The following is a 23,170-nucleotide window of genomic DNA, read 5'->3' as shown; positions in this document are numbered from 1 at the left end:
AATAATATTTACCTGCACACAGTGTTCTGATTGTAAAACACTGAAATACATATTTTTGGGTCGCCGTGTCACATGCGGTGAAGTTGCACAAGTTTGTTTTTTTATGCATCCAAAGCTCAAATTGAATCTGAAAACTACCCACCCACAGATGCTTGACATCCCACGCAGCCCCTTTCTGACTGTCCTTCCGGTTTATCGGCCATCTTTGTCATGTACAGTGGAAAGGTGGCTTTAAAGTAACCGCTGATTTTAAATCAGACAAAGATGAGCGACGGGCCGGATAAAGATGATTGGAAGGCTGCATTTGGCCCATCAGTTGATTAGCTCCGGTCTAATGTGTGTATACAAATAATAAAGACCTCTAGTCCCCCAAACGTTCACGAGGAGTAAAACAATGCAGGGCAGTCATGCGAGCGGCACGTGGCACAGCAGATATAAGCGTGTTGTGTTCTCATAACATCTCGTGACTTCCACACTTAGTCACATCTGTCCACACTCCTTACTCTACATTCAGAACATGAGCTGATATCAGACACTGGCTCGCTCTTTATCGCTCAATCTGTGCACATTTACTTAACGCTTTAATTACACGCCGGTATATTGCCTCCGGCCCATATGGATGGCTGATATTGAGAGCAGATAAGATGGAGCAACTTCTGTCAGCACCCAAACATATTACAACAGCACCGAAGCCAATCATCTCCACCCTGAATGACAATTCAGCATCCGACTTTATCAAAAAACACAAAGAGCTCCCAGCAACATTTCACTTTAAGACCAGAGGGCATTTTTAATAAACCTGTATTAGTTTGGTTTCACTAGCGTATGAGACCGAGCTTTGGATTCTCAAACAGCACTTATAGACTTTCTTTCAGGTTAGGTGAAATGTCATCAAGATAAAGAATAAAACATTTCATTGTATAAACACAAAAGTTGCAAAACTTCCTAATTAGTCCAATAACAGTTTTTATAAGCAAGCGGTCACAATGGCTTGATGTTTATTTACTCATCTGTCTGACAATACATCAGCATTCGACCGTCTCTGAATCTGCCACATTGTTAAAAACAGAGGAAAAATCCCCAACACCTAACACTAAAGGAGCAAAATATCAGAGATCTATCATTAAACATCACGGATCGTACATTAAACCGCTGTACAGGCAGTGAGATGTGTTCAGCTTTATTTTCAGTGAATCATTTCAATATCTTTTTCTCACACAGAACACAAGGTGAACTTGACTGTACACTGCAAAAAAAACTCTTTTTCACAGTCATTCTTCTTGACTAGTTTTCAGTACAAATCTTAAAACATTACAGAGATAAGTAAGTTAAAGGTGCACTCTGTAGATTTTTGGTGCCATCTAGCAGTGAGATTGTGAACTGCGATCATCTGTCCACAGCTCACCCCTCACTTTTGAAACGCTCACCTCTCCCTTTACAGAGAAGCTACAGTAGTCACCACAGCTCAAACACGTCAACGTCTGAGACAGCACAGTAAGAAAATGAGCTCGGTAGAGCAGTTTGTGAAATTTAGAAACATTGCAGCGCAAAATGGCAACTTCCATGTAAGAGAAGCCGCGGTGTATGTAGATAAAAACGGCTCATTGTAAATAAAATCATAACAGTTTATTATGTAAGGTTTTTATACACCACTGATAACATAATTATAATAGTTATATTAGATTGCATTTCTGTCAAGACATCCTTCTAAAACTTATACAATGTACCTTTAAATTTACTTGAGAACAGTGTTGGGGAAAGTTACTTTTAAAAGTAATGCGGTAACACTTTACAATAAGGTTCATTAGTTAACATTAGTTAACTACATTAATTAACACGAACTAATAATGAACTGCACTTATACAGCATTTATTCATCTTCGTTAATGTTAATTTCAACAATTACTAATACTTTTATTAAAATTTTGTTAATGTTAGTTAATGCACTGTAACTTAACATGAACAAGCAAATAAAGCTTTATTTATATTAACTAACGTTAACAAAGATTAATAAATACTGTAACACATGTATTGCTCATGGTTTGTTCATGTTAATTAATATATCAACTAATATTAACTAATGAACCTTATTGTAAAGTGTTACCAGTAATGCCTTACAATATTAAGTTACTCCCCCAAAAGGTAACTAATTGCGTTCCTCAGTTAATTTTCATGCAAAGTAATGCTTACATTAGTTTTAAGTTACTTTTGTGTTACTTTTTCTGACTTGGCTGAGGCTTGATCTCCTTTAGGCTTTGCAGTTGCTTTTTATGACTGAGAAGTTCAGCATATTTTCAACGCAAAAATGTCGAGCTCTGGCCTGCAATTCAGTACAGTATTGTTTTTGTTTATAATTAAACTGAAAAGTAACTTGCATTACTTTTTTTTTAAAAAGTAACTTAAATATGAATGTGTGCATTTATAAAGTAATGTATTACTTTACTTGTTACTTCAGAAAAGTAACATTACGTGATGCACGTTACTTCAAGGTCAAGGTCAAAGATTATTTATAAAGCACTTTTTAAAAACAGCAAGTGTTCAGCAAAGTGCTGTACATGAGCAGAATAAAAAACACACAAACAGACAACACCACACCAGAAAGACATCGAGGGACAGTAAATCAAAAGAAAACAGCTCTCACATAGCATCAAATGGCAAACTATATAAAGAGGTAAACTAGTCCAAAGCTTCAGTCCCGCTACCACAGAGGCTCGGTCAACCCTGGTCTTCAACTTTACGCGTGGAACAACTAGAAACAAGTGCTCCTGTTGGGACATAAAAATTGATCATATCAGAGAGATACCTTGGTGCTAAGCAATTGAGAGATTTAAAAACAAATACTAAAATCTTAAATTGTGTCCTGTAAAGGATAGGTAACCAGTGGAGAGATGCTAGAACGGGGGCGATGTGTTCCCGCTTTCGTGTACCCGTCAACAGGCAAGCTGCCGCATTCTGGACCAACTGCAGTCTAGAGAAAGAAGCCTGAGTAATACCTGTATAGAGGCCATTACAGTAATTGATGAGACTGGAAATAAAAAGATGCACAACTCTTTGAAAATCTTTAAGAGACAGGAAAGTGTAAAGGAAAAGACAGAAAAGACAGGATTACTTGTAATGCGTTACCTCCAATACTGCTTGAGAAAAAAAACTGTAAGACACTTTATCTCAAAACTTGTTTTTGTAGTTTTATCAAACAGATTCATGGATTTCAAAGCAATTTGCACCAATAAAGAAACCTCACTGAAGCTTTATTCTCTACAATAAGTCTGTCAAGGAGGAGAGAGAGAGAGAGAGAGAGAGAGAGAGAGAGAGAGAGAGAGAGAGAGAGAGAGAGCGAGAGAGGTGACTGTGAGGTATTGGATGCGTCCTCATGCCAACCATCTCTCTCTCTCTCTCTCTCTCAACTAATCCTCAGTCCTCAGACGGGTCAGTTCTGAGAGCAGTTGTGTGGTGTGGGTCAGTTACCCGCTATCACAGGATTTTAATCCGAGTGGACACCTCTCTCTTCCACTAGCTGGCAGTGATGGTGGACACTGGCAGTCCTGAGAGAGACAGTTAGAGGTTGTCTGTACATGGACGGCCACTTCACAGCTCAACGGGAGAGAAGGAGGAAGGGGCATAGCGGCAGCTGCTCGGGGCATATGGGCAGAATTCATTAAATATGCCCAAAAAAAGAGAAACAAAGTACAGCAACTGTGTGTGTGTGTGTGTGTGTGTGTGTGTAAGTGACAGGTTAGAGAGACAGATCTTACATCATAGTTATAAACTGTATTAGACTAGTTCTGGGTGATATCTTACAGATTCATGAATGTCTTCTGATGAAACTAAGCAACATTCCTGAGAAACATTGTTTTGATGACCTTTTCATTTGGATAGAAGTTTTATTACAGTCCAAATCCATAACCTTAAAGAAAACACAACTTTCTACTGTTTAAAGAGTAACTAAACCCTAAACCAACTTTTTTTAGTTAATGATCAGTAAGAATGATGCTTTATTAGTGCTGTTCATTGATTTTAGTAAGTTTTTTGACATTTGGATATAAAGTGTTTCAATACTACAATATATGTAAGGAATAATTGACGACGGGCCATTGAATTATAAGAAAATAATGCACACCAAGGTGGTAATGTGGCACGACGCGAAGCGGGTGTACTCCGCAGGTGTGCATTATTTTCAAATAATTCAATGGACCGGAGTCAATTATTCCGCTTATACCACGGTTACCACAAACATTGCTCTGGTGCCTATTTTTAAGACATTTGAAAAGATAGGTGTGCGGTTTACAGAAAAATAATCAACACCCATAGAACATTTTTTCAGCCAATCAGAATGCAGCATTCAACAGACCCGGGGTATAAGGTGTAAAAACGTCTGAATGCTGCCCTCTTCAGGTGGAACGGTGGCTACTGCAGTTGAATTTTCCTATTGGATGTTGGGTCCAAAAAAGAACTCGTGATGTAAGCAGGTTCAAGCTCACCATGCCCTTGTTACGATCTCACCACACACTTGGTACGAGCTTAGTTCGTCCCCTCTATCTCCGTTGGGATCTGCACACTTTTCTTGCATTTTTCAAATATTGCCAGTGGGTGGAGTCAGGCTCTGAACAGGGGTTTAGTTACTCTTTAACATTGCTAACCATTTATTGAATAAAATCCCTCTCCTTTGTTCACTTCATTACTGTTTCTGCTTCATTGTTGCGGCTCTTAAAATGGTTCCTTTGGATTTTTCGAGTCTGTAAAAGGAGATCTAACTTTTTTCTTTCATTGATAAAAGAGACTAATACAGAAGTAGAGCAACATGAGGAGAAATAAATGATTAAAAAAAAGTTTTATTTGTGATGAACTGTGCCTCAGGATTTTAAGCTAAAATTGAATATAAAAATATTTCCCAGCCCATTTTATTTTCTTATTTTGCCAACACAAAGAGTAAATAATGAATCTCTGATTATAAGATGATATGTGACCCGTGCTGGCGAAATGAGTCGCAATGTGCACCGTCTAATTTTGAGCTAGAGGCAAAATAATGTAGAAATGATGATCTAATACAAAGATGCATCTCCATCCACATGCACGTCTGACATTTTGTTTTGGGTTTTAAAACATGCAGGATTTAAAAAAGAAAGTGCAGGAGTTGCTTGATGTTAAAAAATGATTAAGAGCAATAAGACATGAAAACGATCTTTCTTGCGCTGACTGACAGATCTGAAGCATGCACACAGATACGTGTGACCTCAATATATACACAGAATTACAGTTTTAGAAATATCTGTTTTGACAATTGCAGGTATAATCTGTTATGTCTTAAGTAAATGTTTGTTTAACTGTTGGGATCTGATGTGTAAGATTATATTAGATCTTTTTATTACAGTAGATCTTAAAGCTGTCTGTCTCAATGTCAATCAAACAATAACAGAAAAAAGTTGAACACATATTGATATTGTTTTTGACTTTGCGTGGGCTAAATCTATTAGCAGTGATTTTAGGTGATTTTGCTTTTAAACCCTCAAAAAACTTTCATAATTGACTTTGCTGACTCGATAAACTTCAAACAGGTGCAGCTCTGTTATTTTTAGTCAGATTCCAACAAATCATTAATCATTTAAAAGTTTCTTTAATAGAGAATGTCAAAATATAAATTACAAATTTTTAATTTTTTTTTAATAAAAACTCATTTTGCCAGCACGGTTCACATGTAAAAAATGTAACAGTAAATATTTAATAAAGTAAAAAAAAGCATCACATCATAATATATACAAAGACAGCAGAGGATTTAAGCTCAGCGTGTTGAAAACAGAAGAAAGCTCAGGACAAGAGCTGAAGATGGTCGATGGTGTGGTCAATAATGATAAGACCGAAGCGCTCGGATGTGCAAAGTTCATTTTAACTCAATCAACTGGATTTCAGTTTACTCGCTCATTAACCTTGGATTTACTCTTTTTCTACATACTACAGGCGGTGACAAATGTCTCCAGATTGATCCGGTTAAGAAAAACAATGTATCTGTGTTTCCAAGGTTAACCTTAATGAGAAACTCTCAAAGGTTTAAGATGTGGTGAACACTGAGACAACAGCGCCATCAAGAAACATTCAATATGAACAATAGTCAAGTATATAAACAAATAAAGTCTGTGGAGGATTACAGAGAGAGACGTCTGGACACCGCTCGTCCGTCCTCAGGTCACAGGAAGAGGAGACTGATCGTCTCGTTCTCCTTGATCCCATTCTGTCTGGAGCTCAGAGGAAACCTCGGTGAACAGATGATCCCAATCCCAACCGACGTCCTCCTGCATGGACACAACAAACATCATGTGGGAAAAATGATTTACTCTCTCTCGTGTCCACTTGCTGTCATATAAAGACTCCTTATGACTTCAGTGCTGTGTATGTGAGAGGTTTGTGTTATTCAATAATAAGATTCCTTTATAAAGCTCTCATTAGATTATTTTTTCATGATGACTCTGATCTGTTATTGAGTTGCAGGAGTCTCCAAATCTTCTCTGTTTGTGTTTCAGCAGCAATAATAACAAGCTTTTCATTTTTGGGAAAACTATTCCTTTAAAACATCTGAATTGGGAATATGATTATGTTGATTTGATAAATCCTCTGTGATGGCCCAGTAAGACTGTATTGACACTAAACACTCACCTCTCGCACCTCCTGCTCTGGAGCTAAAACCTTTGTGAGTAACTTCAGATCGATCTCACCATCCTTAAAAACATCAATACAGGTCAAACATTACAGCAATATTACATTACATTACAGCAAGGGCTTTTAAAGAATGCATTGTAATAATTTGTTAAATTGTTCTCTGATATTAGCTACATATAACATTTGTGGCTTTATTAAGTACAAAACTGATCCAGAGTCAGTTTTTCATGTCCATTTACAACCCTAGGATTTGTCTTTAGAATTAAATGGTCTATTATTATCTTATTTGTAAGGGTCATGAATAATAATGTTGAGCTCTGCTCTGATTGGCTGTTTCTCCTTCAGTAGCTCTGTGTGTGTGTAAACAGATCTTATGTTTAAGTCTGGATCAGATTTTGAGGAATAATCAATTGTTTGGAGATTGTTAATGGACGTTTCTGCGTGGTAAGTTTGTGTTTTTTTCAGTATATGGACCTGCAAAATGTAACTGTAATGTCAATAGTAGAACTTCAGACTAAACGCTAGCATATAGCATTAACTAGCATATAACATTAACTAACATACAGCATTAACTAGCATATAGCACTAACTAACATACAGCATTAACTAGCATATAGCATTAAGTAGCATATAGCATTAACTTGCATATAGCATTAACTAGCATATAACATCAACTAGCATATAGCATTAACTTGCATATAGCATTAACTAGCATATAACATTAACTAGCATACAGCATTAACTAGCATATAGCACTAACTCAGAAGTCACAACCTTGTTTGTAGCATTGTAACAACATTGTAATTAATGTAATGTGTAATTTAATGTTGGGGTGACATATCGACTGTAACGTCACAGTTGGTGTTATGTTGAGACTGATAAATAAAGTGTCAAGTAAATGTACTGTAATTTACTCTATTCAATTTTTACAATGTAGACGCTACACATGACATTAAAGTTCATTTATTTCATAAAAGATTATCAGATAAAATATCATAATGGCGAGTGTGCTTTATTTTTTCAAAGATTACCAGATTTATCAGATCTAATTATGAGTTGGTCAATTGTTACTTTGCTGCCAATATGATTTCATTCCGAGTAGCATGTTCCCTTAAAAGTCTGTTGCCTATGAAGAGAGCAGACAATGCTGTAGGCCCTATAGTTTGTGTTTAGTGTTGCATAAAGATGATTGATAATGAATTTCACCAGTGTTTGAAAAGCTGAATACTTCATCAGGTCCATGTCCAGGTCTCTGTAGGTCATTACTCGGTTCACCTGGACACTAAAGACAAAAGAAAAGACTAAAGTTAACTTTAACCATCAGTAAACTCATGACCTGAGGGTAAACACATGAGTAAATAATGACAGAAGTTTGATTTCTCGGTGAATTGTTGATTATTGTGCCAGAAGGTTTATGGGATGGATTGTGGGCACCTGGGAGGAGCAGCGATCTGCATGGTGAGATCTTCCTCCTGAACCTCCTCCAGGTCTGGAATCACTGGAATATCTGAACAAAACATGACTTTTATTAACCAGTTTAAAGGCGGAGTCCATGATGTTTGAAAGCCAATGTTGATATTTGAAATCACCTAAACAAACACGCCCCTACCCCAATAGAATCTGGACCTTCTGTTGATAGACCCGCCCCACACATACGCAATCCAGCATTTTATTTGATTTGATTGGCTATAAGTGTGTTTTGGTAGACGGCCCGTCTAATTTTCCAAAGCGTTTGTCAAACATCGTGGACTCCGCCTTTAACACTAACAACTATAATATTTATGTATATAAGGCTTTTTTACAAAGTAACCTTGTTTCAAAGCGGCTTTAAATTATAAAATAAATCTCAGAAAGTAAATATTAAATATATACTAAATGATTATATACTAAACAGAGATGGCAGTAAATGTGGTCATTCAATTCTCATCTGATCACAAATACACAGCTAACTAACACTAACTAATTTAATCTACAGCTATATTAGTTAGTTTAAATGAATTTAATCTAGACAATACAATAACATTTTTAAGGGTGATTTTAAGGGTTTGCAGTACACAACACTCCCATGCTCTTGTGATTTCTACATTAAACAAAATAATGTCCCTGTCTATGTACTGGTTATATTAGATGTCCACTTTATTATCATTCATTAAGTATTATATTGATTAATATAACATGCATAAGTATATATTTTTGGGTGTGTCATTATTTTATATATATAAATACACACACATGCATGCATGCATGTATGTATTTAAGAAACATTTAAATGTGTATATCTAGCTATCTTTTATATCTAAATAAAATATATATATACATAAATAACATTGTCTTAAATCTATAAATGTATGTGTGTATTTATATATACATAATTAACTCATTCACCGCCAGCCATTTTGTGGAAAGTTGCCCACCTGCATTTTTGTGATTTTAACAAAAGTTTCACAAAATTCCTTGCAGGAAAAAATATCTTCTATAAATATATAAACATACAAATTATATCAAATTAAAGAACACACCCTCTGTTTTTAAACAAACAATAAACAAACAAACAAAATGGGGAAAAAACGTTTCATTATATATTTACTTTTTCCACTTAATTTAACCACTGAAATATGGATATTTCTCTTCAAAAATACAACATTTTGAGCAAAAAAGTTTAAAAATTGCGTTTTTGTAAAGGAATTTATGTTAGAGATCAGACTCAGAATGACTATCAAACATAAAGGCAGTTAAAATAAACCATTAAATCTTTTTAACTTCCGTTTTTGATAAATTCGATTTGGCCATCTAGTGGATAAAAGCGGTATTACACTTTCACTTTGACATTCGTCCAGAAAGGCGTATTTATTAGTTAAATATTAACTCATAATTGACGAGATAACTCGTCAATGGCGGTGAATGAGTTAAACACAATACACATACAAATATATATTATTATATATATTATGCAAAAACAAACTTTTATTTTGTATGTGATTAATCACAATTAATCTTTTGACAGCCCTAATATTTATAAAATTGACATATTTCAACTTTTTAATAAAAAGACTACATTTATTTAGTGTAGGATTTAATCTTCATTACTCTTTGCAACTTCTCAAATGCTTTTTCATAGAGTTGTTTTATTTGAATCTTAAACTATTAAAATCCATCATAATAATATTCTACTCATATTCTACAAATATTAATTTAAACAATTCGAATGCTCTTAGTCATAGACCAACATCAAGTACAAATGTAATCAAGACTGAAGGGATGTTCACATTATAACAATAACGATAACTGTAAAAAATATAGTCTTAAAAATCGTTTTATATTAAAGAAATAAACTAACTATAGCGATAAAGGTACAATGAACAATATCGTTGTGATCACTTTCTCAATTTTTTCCACCTGATGAATGAGGTGCCAGCCAATCAAAGCTATTTGAACTTCAAGTGCACGCATATTTATATATTTAATGTGAACAATTACAGCTGTTTTTATTAAAGAAAATATGCACTATTATTAGTTTAATGCCATCAAAAATAAATGATTTGCGGGAGTACTGCGCATCGCGAGGAAATTAGCATAAAGTTATTGTTATCATCAGTCGATGTGGACACCAATGTAGTTATCGTTATAATGTGAACGGCCCTTAAGAATAATTCCAAGACTTAAAGGGAGCCTTCACCCATTTGCATAAAGCTTTGTATAGTTAGAATGTTTTTGTATAGTCATGTTTTTGAATGGTCGTGCATCATTTCCTCATTACCGCTGAGACAGGAGATACAGATTTCAGTGTTTCACTTCCTTCTTTCAATGATGTAAAAATCATCATTTTGCATCATTGAAAGCAGGAAGTCCAATATCTTTGTTGAGGGGGTAAGACTACAAACACCCCTTTTCTCGGTCAAATAGGCACCAAATTTGAAATGTATGTTACATTTCGACTACAAATATGACGCACTTTCAATAAAGATCAGTGTTTCTACGGGTGAAATGCTCCTTTAAAGTCCAAGTCTTAAAAACAGACTCAGGTATTAAAACACTATTCACAGGTTAAAAAAACACTTCAATTCAGTTTATTTACAGTATGTGACAGTGTTGTAGAAAAACTAAGTAAAAATATCTAAGACCTGAACTAAGTAGTAACTTAGTTAACTTTATTTAAGAACGAGTAGCCTGACTGTATTGTCAGTACATCTGTTTCCAAGTACTACAGTAACTGAACTCTTAAAACTAAAGCCCGATTTATAGTCGTGCGTAAGTTCTACGCCATAGCTACGGTGTAGGTTATCCGTAGCCTGTGCGTAGCTCTGCGCAGACTGACGTACACCTCGTAAAAATTGTAACAGCGCGTCAGTTCTACGCGGACCGCAAGCGCTGTGATTGGTCCACCAGAACCCCTCCCGTCAGGTAAAGAAACTGCGTCATAGGTATTTCCGTTTGTGACGGTGAAAACAAAGATGAGCCAAGTTGAGGAGTGATTTAACTTAAACTGCAACAAAAGTCGGTGTTTATTTACTTCCATCATTGCTGGTCTTCTCAAATCATACACAACAAGTTGCTGTTTCTTCTTCGTTTGTGGGTTAACTTGCTAAGCTTCCTCTTCTTTGACGTTCGCGCTGCTACTGTGCTTACACGCGTGGTTACTGCCTACTAGCGGTCTGCGCGTGTTTGCACGTATAAATGAAAACCGACGTGGAACCTACGCCGTAGGACCTACGCACAACTATAACAAGCCCTTAAAGGTGCTTCAAGATGCCAAAGAAGAACCGTTTTTGGCTGAATGGTTCCATAGTGAACCTTAAACATCTGAAGAAGGTTCCTGTTTTTTCGTAGTGAATAAAGGTTCTTCACATTGTAAAAAGTTTTCTCTGAGACACGGTCGGCCATATGCCGCCGCTACCGCTGGCCGTTACAGTTACAGCGAGTCACACCGTATCCCACAATCCCTCCAATCAGCACAGATGCCGTCTGTCTCCTCCGAGCAGGTTTGTTTATATCGCTCGTGAAGCGGCGTTTGATTTTCACCCTCCCTCTCTGTATTTCTCTCACTTTCGTGCTGACATCCTCTTCCACGCTGCCCCCTGTCACAGTGACCATGCGGCCATGAATATTCAGTGATGGAGGCAGTCTCTCCACCCGCTGTGAGGCAGAGCTCCGGCCAGGGGCTCCCCAGAAAGCACCAAACCCCCCCTCGACCCGACACACGCTCGCTCGCTCGCTCGCACGCACACACTTGCTCTCGTCCCGGCGCCGAGCATTTGGGCCCTGTCAGCACCGGCTACCCTCAGGACCCTTCAGGCCAGAGCGGCGACCTCCGCGTCCGTTCGGGTTGGGCCGGGCTCCAGGCGCGCGGGCCTGCCTGCGAGCCCATCTGTGTGGGGTCGGAAGTCACGGCGCGCCCTGGCAGGAGCCGCGGTGCCAAGAGCCGCACGCCCGCTGCTCTGAACAGTAGGATCCCGCTTTAATTGGCAAAACTCAACAGGACGGAGCGTGGCATCGCTCCCAAAGAAGGACAAACTTTCACAGCCCTTTTCCTCTTTTTGGACAGATTTTTGTTGGAGTGCGTTCAGGTGTGCCACGGAGACGTGACATGCAGAGAGTGCATTTGTTACCAGGTGTAGTTTGACAGTGTGCTTAAAACTTAAGTAAAAGTCTGTTGTCTTTACAAAATATTTCATCTGAAGAAAACTTTAAAGTTCACGGAACAAACTATCATATATTATCAAATGTTTTTACATTAACTCCATCTTGGATATTCTGCATTATAATTTTAGCATTGCATGTGCTTATAAAAATAGTACAAAAGTTCTGTCACATTCATAAAAGAAACGCCAGATCATAACTTTGTGTCCAATCTTCTGTATTCACCTTCAATTGTAATTTATATAATATGACATTATAAACATTATTTAATGATTTGTGATCGTTAAAGACTCTCATATCATGTGATCACACTTAAATTCATCATCGGTTAAATAATACAATAATCTGAAGAAGACCTAATGTAGTTATATTACATTACATAGGTTATCATCGCTAAAAAACTTTAATTTATATATTTTCAATAGAACCCAACTCCTGTTTTTACAGCATTATCTATAATCTCCGTTAATGAAAGTCATTGCAAAGTATTAAAAAAAAAAAAACGGTCTCATACAATAAAGAAGCAAAGTCAGTTCTTTAAAGTCTGAATAAGATGAAGGAGGTCAAACAACTTTTAATTCTCTTTTAGACTTTCATCCTCTCTCAGATTTCAGAAGGCTGTCACAAAAGCCACATTCAATTTCATCTCCCTGACCCTCATAACAAGCCCTCTTATCCTACATTGATAACTTCTTTCTTTCTCTCATTTTTAATTAAAGCTAATTATAAATGCCAGCCTCGTTTAGTCACTGACAAGATTCATCTGTGTTCCTGATATACAAATAAATGCGGGCGCGCACGAGCGCTGCTTAATATTCATGAGCGTGAGGTGACACTGACTTCTCATTTCCAAAGCGATGCGTTCAGCAGATTCGGGCCCCCGCGGACCCCCAGTCAAATTTAATGGCCTTAGTGCAATGACATGAAAAAGCCTCTAGCGTTGGCCAGCGTTTGCGAGTATCTTCCTGGATTTGAACTTTGCTGGCCCTCCCCGCATCTCTGCGAATAATGCATCATCGACATTTTCCACCGTAGTTCAACGTGAAGCGATTACGCGAGTACGTGGCCGGAGAAAACAACGTGTTTTAATGAGGTCACGCCGTGACCTGCTGCATGAGGTTGAGAGCGAATCAAAGGTGATGTGTAGCAGAAAGCTATTTATAATGTTGAATCCATCAAAAAGTCTTGTGTCCTGACTATTCTTCTCTTATTCATTCATGTATCACAGTGTAAAGAAAACACGAGATACCTTCTTTAAATAAACTACTAATAAGAGATTTATATGTCATATTTAAACTCTTGATGTCAGAGATGATGATGTTAAAGTGTTATTTGTATAAGCCATATCATTTGATGTTGTTTGTTAAAAGAATTACATAACTTATTTTAAAATGTTGTTTAATTGAACACAATAACAACTAAACCATAATTTTTTTTAGATTTACTTAATTATTAACATGAATAATTTGCTTAAATAAGCTTAATTTCTGTATTAATTAAAATGTTAAATAATCTATGAAAACAGAACAATACATTATTCTTATTTTATTACTAAGCGTTGTTTGTTGTGAAATGTTGCTGTGTCGTTCATCTATAATCCCAATAGTGAAGAACTGGCTAAACAGTAAAATATGAATATGGATCAACTATACAGAGCATCTTTAGTTTCTGTCTTGTGTTTGTGAGGATCTGGAAGGCTCTGTTATGTTGTTATTTTTGGGTTCATGTACTGTAAGCTCATCCTGCACTACTTACACTATAAACAGCAATGCATGTTGAATATAAGAAGATGTGTAAGGTGCATTGTGCTAAATCATGAACTTATTACATAAAGTCACTTAAAAAAACTATAGCAATCATCCTAACATCCTAAACCTCAATGAGGATAAAGCACTGGGTTTAATACACTTGTATCTATGTTATTAATATAACTATCATTTATAATTATTGTTATCTTTCTGTAATGTTGTGTGAAACATGTGCAGTTATTAGTTTAGCAGCGTTTAGTAATGGTACAGCTGATTTAATACTTTTGGGAATCTTCTACTCACCACTGTCATTGTCCGAACCTTCAGGGGTCTGTGGTCTCAACCGTCGACTTCAGACACATAGACAGAAAACATGTTAAATAAAAGAAACACACACAGATACATACAAACATACAGGTACATTTCTTACCAGTTCTTAAATCTAATTCATACATATAGAAATATAAATCTGATCCAAAGAATTCCTTTACAGAGGAAACCCATCATCTCAACCCGACAGACACTGCAGTCAGATTTGAAATGATGTAAGAAGTGAAATATGTGACCCGTGCTGGCAAAATGAGTCTGAATGCACACCGTCTAATTTTGAGCTAAAAACAAAAGAAATTATGAAACCCTTTTTGTATGAAAATAAGTACATTACGCCCTCATCTAGTGATCCCAATGCTTTAAATGGTTGTTGAACATCTAAACTGATCTTTATTTGTATGTTTTCTGAGAGGTGTACGATTGATGTTTAAAGAGTTATTAAGACATGAAAACGATCTTCCTTGCGCTGACTGACAGATCGGAAGCATGCACACAGATCACAATATAAACACACAATCTACAAAAAATTACAGTTTTAAAAATATCTCTTTTGACAAGATTTCCCACAGATAAAATCCATTATGTCTTAATGTTTGATAAACTGTTGGGGATCTGATGTGTAAGATTATATCAGATCCTTGCATTACAGTAGATCTTAAAGCTATCTGTTTCAACGTCAATCAAACAATAAAAGAAAGAAAAATTTAAACATATATTTTCCTATAGACATTGTTTTTGACTTTGTGTGTGATACATCTATTAGTTTTACAGTGATTTTAAGTTATAGATGCACTCAGTGATTTTGCTTCTGAACCTCCAAAAATCTGGATTAACTGGATTTTTCTCAAAACTGACTTTGCTGACTCTGTCAACTTTAAACAGGTGTATTTGTGTCATTCTTTGTCAGATTCCAGCAAATCATAAATCGTTTAAAAAAAAAGTTTTTTAATAGAGAATGCCAAAATATAAATAACTAATTTTTTGAAAATTTGCTCATTCCGACTCAATTCGTCAGCACAAATACTTGTTGTATGCATATGCAACAATATAAAATAAACATAAAAATAAACTTAAACATCAAGTGTTGAACTCACTCCTCCTGATCTTCTGCTGCTAAACGCCGTCCGGATCTGTAGAGGACACAACAAACACAAGGTTAAAATAATCAGCAATCATCACATTATCTACCTGAGATACAATAAATCTTTGTTTACTCATTCATATCTGCTTAACACGTTTACAGCATTATTACACCAGCTAAAATATAGCAACAATATTAAAGATCTTTTAATTGAATTGCAGTATTTAAGCATAAATGTGGTGAAAATATGAAGTAAAACGTTAAGGAAGAGCAAAGAATAGACTGGGTTAGAGGTACCTTAAGTGTTTGATAGAGCAAATGCAAGTATTTATTAGTCCAATACAATCATACTGTAAAATATGCAATCGAATAAACTCTATATTGTTTAATAAACCATACAGTAAAGTAAGTCTGCTGTTAGTATGTCAGTAGATTAAAACACTACACAGACTATCAGTTTTATTTTTTATTTTTTGTTAAATTTGATTTCCATGTCACATGCTGATGTTCTGTTGGTGTTGAGCGCCACCTTATGGGTCCAAACAAAATTTACACCATTACATTCAGAAAAACTGTTAATCATACACAACGTTTAATCAGGAGTCAATGTTTAATCCTAAATATTTTATATAAATGTAGTACATGTAATTATTCAATATCATTTTCTAATGCATTTATTCTCTAATGTTACCTGATGAAATATTTAAAAATTAAGCTTTATTATGCTTATTAAATTTATTATGCCTGTTGACTTTTGTAACTTTTTTGAACCCTAGTACACTTGACATGTAAATCAGTATTGTAGATTATAAGTTTGACAGTGACACGTGTTGTCGTGTCCTCTCGGCTGCGGTTTACTGCTCATTACGGTGATCTCAGTAAAACTGTCTAGAAAAGTTGTTTGGGATAAAATATATTGTGATAACCTGCCTTCAAAGGCTCATCAATAAACTGACAGATCATTTGGTGTCAATTAGAGCTGATAGATCTGCTAATCCTGGGATTTCTGCTGTGGGATTAACGCCGTGATTGAGCACCAGAGGTGACATTCAGATGAAGAACGAGTCCTTGTCTTCTTTATAGAGGTCGATTACTTTGTTTTAGAGAGGAGAATCAATGCACTGAGAGACCCTCAAACTTTGACCTTTCCACAGAGACGTATATAGAGTACCGTATGTCCCCTTCACAGACAATGACTGTGTTCAGGATAGCATACTAAACTTAAGCATACTGTAGTATAAAGTATGTTTACTGTGCACACACCATCTTCTGTATGCACTGAATACCTGCATGACTTTGCCAATATTTTAAGAGTGTATCCCACAATGCATTTGACTTGATCTTCTATTATTATTAAGTAAAAACTGAACTACTTTCAGATGCAGTTTGTCAGACTGCTACGAATTGAGACACTTTTGTATTAATATTTTAAATGTTGACTTTAACTATTATTATTTTCTGCATTTCTGATGTTAATCTGGAGTACTTATAGAGTAGTATGACATCCTTTATATCTCTATAGAATCTTTAGTTTAATCAGATTTATAAAAGAAAGATTAGCTTTAACGAATCTTTCCGATACTACCGATACTAGGAGTTACTACCGCGGGTGGAGCAAGTACGAGTCATGCAACACTATACAACACTTATAATTTATGATTCACTACATGTTTGTGTCATTTATATAATATGCACGCGCATATTTCCAACATAAGACAGAAGTCTTATTTATCGCATGCAACTCGTAACCCGGTTGGGAAAATCCAGTGCATCAAACACACACGCAAAACTCCGCTGCCACCCCGGATAATAAACTATATCCATTGTTTTCATAAGGCTGGATGTCTTCTCCTTACATCCAAAAACACACTTCATCTGTCGTGCCATTGTTGAGTTTTGAAATTAAACAAAGCTGTGTCGCGTGATGTAAATGTTTGTAAATTCTAGCGTCTCCCGCTGATTGACGGGTGGGCGGGGTTTTCCGGGGGAAGTGCCCATATAAAGAAGTGATACGTATAGAAAACCCCTGAAACGTCAGTTGGAACTGTAATCGAAAAAAACTTTGCGAAACTTGTACGAACCCTGACGAAGTGTATTCGGGACAGATATACTCTGTAACACGTCCAACTGCTTTTTTGACACTTTGCCTACGTTTACCATGAGGAAACAACTCTATAACTGTGTTAATAAGTCAGAATGCTTGAAATACTATTGAACCACTACTTTAATAACAAAATGTCAGAGACAACAAGGTAACAAACTACTCTGTGAAATATAAATCATTTCATAATCTTACCATTGTACAACAGCAGACGGTATATACAGTACACACTGCACATTATACAGTATTCTTTTATTCTCAGGGTTCCCACACCTTAGTTAACTTCAAATTCAAGGACCTTTCAAGGACTTTCCAGGTCCAATACCCTCAAATTCAAGGACTAAATGTGGGGACACATTTCAAGTGAGAGCAAGGTTACATCGTGTTACCTTTTAAGATACATTGTTACAGTTCCCTTTCGAGGGAACTTGCACTGCGTCACTGCAGTGACACTTTGGGGACGCCTCCAGGAGTAAGTGTGTCTGAATGTTTATATCAAATTCAACCAATGGTGAGGCTTAACGACAAAGACAGGGTGACACAGGAAGTATATCACTATCTGAAATATTGCCAAAGATGGCGTTACAGGGACGCAGGAGTATGGCAAAGAAGACGGGGCGTCTCATTCCCTTCTCAGGGAACAAGAGTTACATACGTAACCCGAGACGTTTTCAAGTATTAAACACAAATATGCATTAAAGCTTTTTGGTATGAATCAACATTTGCATACAGAAGATATAAGAATTTAAAGCGAACAGTTTAGCTCGTGTGATTAAAAAGTCTAGAATTTTTATTATATTATCCTACACTACGCAGGAAATAATATGTTTTATTTCCAGAAAACTTGTTGCATAAAATAGATTCAAGCACTTTCAATGACCTGTATCTATGTATGTATGTTTTCAAAAACTTCCAATGGCCTTGAATTATTTCCCCCAGAATCACAAACTTTCAAGGATTTCAAGGACAAGTGGGAACCCTGCATCTTTACATCAGATGAATCTGACTGGTCTACTTGTGTGTTCAGATCACCTGCAATACACATGCATTATGGTTTATGAGGTTTATTTGAATAAGGAGCAAAACATTTGAGTTATAATCAGTCAGAACAAAATCATTCCCACAATACAACACAGCCGTGAGGTCCTTATCAATTCAAGTTGTCGTTGCTGTAACTGTGTGACTGTGTAAAGATGCTTCAGTACAGAACTGATGGGATTTTTTTAAAGGTGGGCTCAAGTAATGTCATAATATTTCATATATTTTGATGTAAAGTTGACTATCATTATGATTATATACATTGGAAACATATCAGCATGCATGATACATAGAGAATTTGTAGATCTGGATAAATGTGAGTTGCCATAAAAGCATTAGAAGGTACTTTGATAAGAATAAAATTGCAGACGCTTGTACACGCATTGTGATCGTATTGAACTGAAAATCTGTTCACTTAAGCATGAGCATGTGATAAATATCTTTAGACTTCATATTAAAATATGGACATTTCAGGTGAATTATTGACACTATAAGTATAAGAGATGAGTATCGGTCACTGCTGTGAAACACATGTAATAAGAGAGAGTGCCACCTTGTGGTGAATAATAATGATCTTAATCTGTTTCTGTTTAGAGAATGTACACATTTACTCACTTGGCCGATCCACTTCCTGTGCTTTCTTCTGCCCATCCGCCCTGCCGCCGTGCTGGTTTAGGTGGAGGACCCTCAGATCAAACACATCAGTTAATTCATCATATACAACACAAACTCTGTGTGATCTCTCAACATTCTACTTTAGGCCAAATGACCGGTAAGCTAAGGGTATTAAAATGTTTAAGAGTATATAGTATATAGTGTACATGTGTATGAGAAGTATATAAGGTATATAGTGTATAAAGGAATATACTGTATAATATGTGTATGGGGGGGTACTGCTCTGGCCAGGCATGACCCAAAATAGCTCTCCATGAAAAAAAAACCATCTCTGCCTCTCATTCTCCGATTGTAAAAATATTTCTGAACGGAGTCAATTGGGCCCGACGAGCAGCTGAATAACGGTCTAACTTTAAAATGACAGAATTCCTCAGGGCACAGCGAGGGTGGGCGACCCATAAATGCATTTAGAAAAAAAAAGATGCATTTCTCATTACCAAATTGGGTCTGCAAAGAAACCAGAGGCCTGGAGGAATTCAGTTACTTTCAACATAAAAAACACACATGAGAGCAAATAAACTTCCGTTCCTGGGTTCCTTCAGCAGGGCCGTTTGTAAATCCTGATGTCAGTATTTGGAGATGGGGGTGAGGGCATTCAAAGTGCATTCAACTTCAAGTAGATCGCCATGAGTGAACATTTCATTTATATTTGTGATAAACACTAAAGAAGTGTTTTTATCAATATATCAATAGTTCACAAAAATAAACTCCTTTCTTAAGTTTTATGTACTGATGATATTTCAAATATGTTTTCAAATGTTTGAGAACTACTACTTCCTAACATGTCAACTTCACCAGGTAGGAAAGCTTACAAAGACTACTTCAACAGGAATAAATGATATAGTGACTAAAAATATCAATTCACACTGCATTTCAAATACAAATGGAATTGTTTAAGTATTGTGCATTATTTTTCAGGTTTTTTGTTATAACGGAATTAGAACCAAGAATCGTTATGCAGAACTGGAACCGGAATCAGACCCAGAAAATTTCTTACGATACCCAACCCTATCGGACACACTCGCATTGCCACGGTTAAGCGCCTGGCCCAAAGTTAACTTCCACGTGCTTGTTCATCAGTCTGGCAAATAGCTATGATCTTTGGAAGAAATATCTTGTGTAAAAATAAAAATTATTCGGCTTCGTAAAGACGAGGGGAGAAGGCGAGCATGCATCACAACTGTGCGAAGAGAGGTTTGGCAGTCGGGCTAACATTGTATACATTCATTTTACACTGTAACGTAGCTGAGTGTAATGGTTGATACGCTTTAGGAGGTAATTTACTAATTATTTATTTTGCTTTTATTATTGATTCTTTGCAGAAGTTTCCCGGAAGTAAAGTTAAGTCCACAAAAGCCACTTGTTTATGTAAAGTTAAGTCCACAAAAGCCACTTGTTTATGTTGAAAATAATAAGACAGAATATTAAACATCAGAAAAACGATCCTGTCGCTCCCCAAATAAGAAAATGATATTTCATGTAGATGTGAGGTCACAGGGGACAAGAGAATCCTATTTTACACTGGTACATGTAGCCTAATTTGGAAAGTTTACAGGGAAAAAAACATAGCTTGAATTCCAAGCTGAATTTATGTACAGCGCTCAGGAATCTTGGGGACAAACCAAGAAAGGCTACAGATGGCATGCCACAGATACCAATGCCCTGCGATCAGACTCCTAAGAATCCAGAAAAACATAACTCCATCTTTAGCTCATGTTTGAGAGAAAGCTCACTGACTGAAAGTTTGAAGCTTCCTAAAATACAATCGAGTCTTTATAACAAACTTTATATTTACAACCATTTGCAGTGATTACTGTCCTATACTAAATTGATCATTTTGTGATTCACAATATATACAAAATTGTTAAAATATCACAATATGCACATCACAATGGTTTGCAATAACTGGATGTTTTATTACTTCAAAGTTTCCAGTTGATGCAGTAACAGAGAGACTGAAATGCAGATGTTTGGGTCTGTGTGTGGTCTGAATATAATCAACAATCAGAAAGGATATTTTAACATAGTTCAAATAGACTCTAAAAATGCTGGGTTATTTTCAATCTATTATTATTTGAAAATAATGCACACCCAAGGTGGTACAATGTGAAGCGAATTGCCTTTACAACACAGGTGTGCATCATTTTCAATAATACGCATTACCACCTTGGGTGTGCATTATTTTCTTATAATTCAAAGGCCCGTCGTCAATTATTCCTTACATAATTCAAAGGACTGGAGTCAATTATTCCTCTTATACCATGGTTACCACTAACATTGATCTGGTCCCATTTTAAAGACATTTAAAAGGTTAGGTGTGCAGTTTACAGAAAAATAATCAACACCCATGGAACATTTCTCAGCCAATCAGAATAAAGCATTCAACAGGCCTGTGGTATAATATAAAATATAATAATGTAATGTTATATATCAACACTATTATATACATTAGCCTATTATTTGATTATAGCGTACATGATTATTGCGTACATGTGGTATTTGTTGTTCTTACATTTTTTCATACATTTAGAAGAAATTTGATACGAACGTTTTTGTTGAATCATGATTTGTTCGTGAAAACGTCTGTATGCACAAATCTCAAGCACAAATTCATGCTTACGCATGCTTAGTGAATGAGACCCATTGACATTACAATCAGCACATCATCATGTAACACTGAGATTAACTACTAGATATAATAACCGAGAGTCAGAGAATGAGCGTAAATCTGTGACATTAGAGTAACTAACTATCGGTTACGTGGACATGATTTTTGGGCTATTATCTGAATTTGGCCCATCACTACTAACCACTTAATGGGATAAAGTTAATGATGGCAGATACAGTACTGACATGTTACTTTGTTCATATGAAATAAAAGCTGACCTCAGCTGCAGTACTGATGGATGAAGATGATTTCCTCTGATGAGAGTCTTCAGCAGCGATCATCTCTGATGTCTGACGGGCTCTTCTTCCTGACTGAGCCACCTAATAAATGAAGTTATCATAGACAGTCAATCTCACAAAACATTATGTGATTTTATGTTTTACCCCAAATTATAGTTTGCAAAGAAGAAATGTCACAATACAAAAATACAAAAAAAAAGTATTTATTTCTTCATGCAATATATAGTTGCTATTTTAGTGAAATGGACATGTTTGGCGAAATTCATCCTACAAATCATGGATGTTAAACTGGGTAACAACAGTCCACAAACGCCATCACTGTTGCTATAGCAACATGACGCGTTACCGCAGCCGCTGCTCCGCTGTTTACACGTAAGTTACTGTAAGAAAAACATAAGTATTGTACGCGTCCCTTGCTTTCAACATTCACACTAGAACAAGTGATGTATTACATAGCCGAGCTTTGTAATAATCTTTATAATTTGATAAAGCGCGTCACTTTTATTGGCCCGTTTATCCCACGAGCTACGTTTCACTTTAAACCAGGCGGAAACAAACCCAAATAAAAACCCGTTGTGTGTATACACAACCCATCTGTGTAGATATTGTGACGCATTAAGCACTTAAAGCAGTTTAATGTCTATTAAACTTACATTTTTAGTGAATCCTCCATCAGCTAGTTGAAGAGTATCGTCCATCTCTAACGGAAACACCTCCCGGAAGTGACGTCAGGTTACGAGAAGCGTTGATATTAACGATTGTTTTCTTGAATATTTTTATTTTACACGAAAATGTACTGGTATACATAATGAATCCTGTTGATTATTTGTATGTTTTAATAGTAGTTCTATTTTTTTTGGAATATAATTTAAATGCTATGGTTACCATTTCGTACCGTTTCATATATCAAATTTATATAATATTACTATTAAACCACAATACTTTCGTAGACCTTTTTAAACTTCTAGAAAGTTTTAAATCTTTTGCTGTTTGGATATTTGTTTAA

At 36.1% G+C, this 23,170-nt stretch overlaps 1 protein-coding gene across 1 annotated transcript; it reads right to left on the bottom strand.

The window, feature by feature from the left end:
- Positions 1–5,507: 5,507 nt before the first annotated feature.
- On the bottom strand, positions 5,508–22,902 carry ift43 (intraflagellar transport 43 homolog (Chlamydomonas)). Its single transcript, XM_073869810.1, has 9 exons — positions 22,818–22,902; positions 22,144–22,245; positions 19,198–19,268; positions 15,457–15,492; positions 14,336–14,382; positions 8,082–8,154; positions 7,854–7,929; positions 6,645–6,707; positions 5,508–6,283 (listed from the first exon to the last, which is right to left on the bottom strand). The coding sequence occupies exons 1-9, from the start codon at positions 22,860–22,862 to the stop codon at positions 6,173–6,175; spliced, it is 624 nt and encodes a 207-aa protein (XP_073725911.1). The 5' UTR covers positions 22,863–22,902; the 3' UTR covers positions 5,508–6,172.
- Positions 22,903–23,170: the final 268 nt, after the last annotated feature.

The sequence above is a fragment of the Misgurnus anguillicaudatus genome, chromosome 7, assembly GCF_027580225.2.
Source record: "Misgurnus anguillicaudatus chromosome 7, ASM2758022v2, whole genome shotgun sequence".
Classification (NCBI taxonomy): domain Eukaryota; kingdom Metazoa; phylum Chordata; class Actinopteri; order Cypriniformes; family Cobitidae; genus Misgurnus; species Misgurnus anguillicaudatus.
The sequence above is the reverse complement of the archived record's forward strand: the minus strand, read 5'-3'. Positions and strand labels throughout refer to the sequence as shown.

Bases quoted from the DNA above. Each gene is read 5' to 3' on its own strand.
- ift43 (XM_073869810.1), bottom strand. From the start codon at position 22,862: ATGGACGATACTCTTCAACTAGCTGATGGAGGATTCACTAAAAAT. The intron at 22,246-22,817 runs GTAAGTTTAATA...TTCATTTATTAG, and splicing joins ATGGAGGATTCACTAAAAAT to GTGGCTCAGTCAGGAAGAAG. The intron at 7,930-8,081 runs GTGCCCACAATC...TTTTGTCTTTAG, and splicing joins CAGATCGCTGCTCCTCCCAG to TGTCCAGGTGAACCGAGTAA.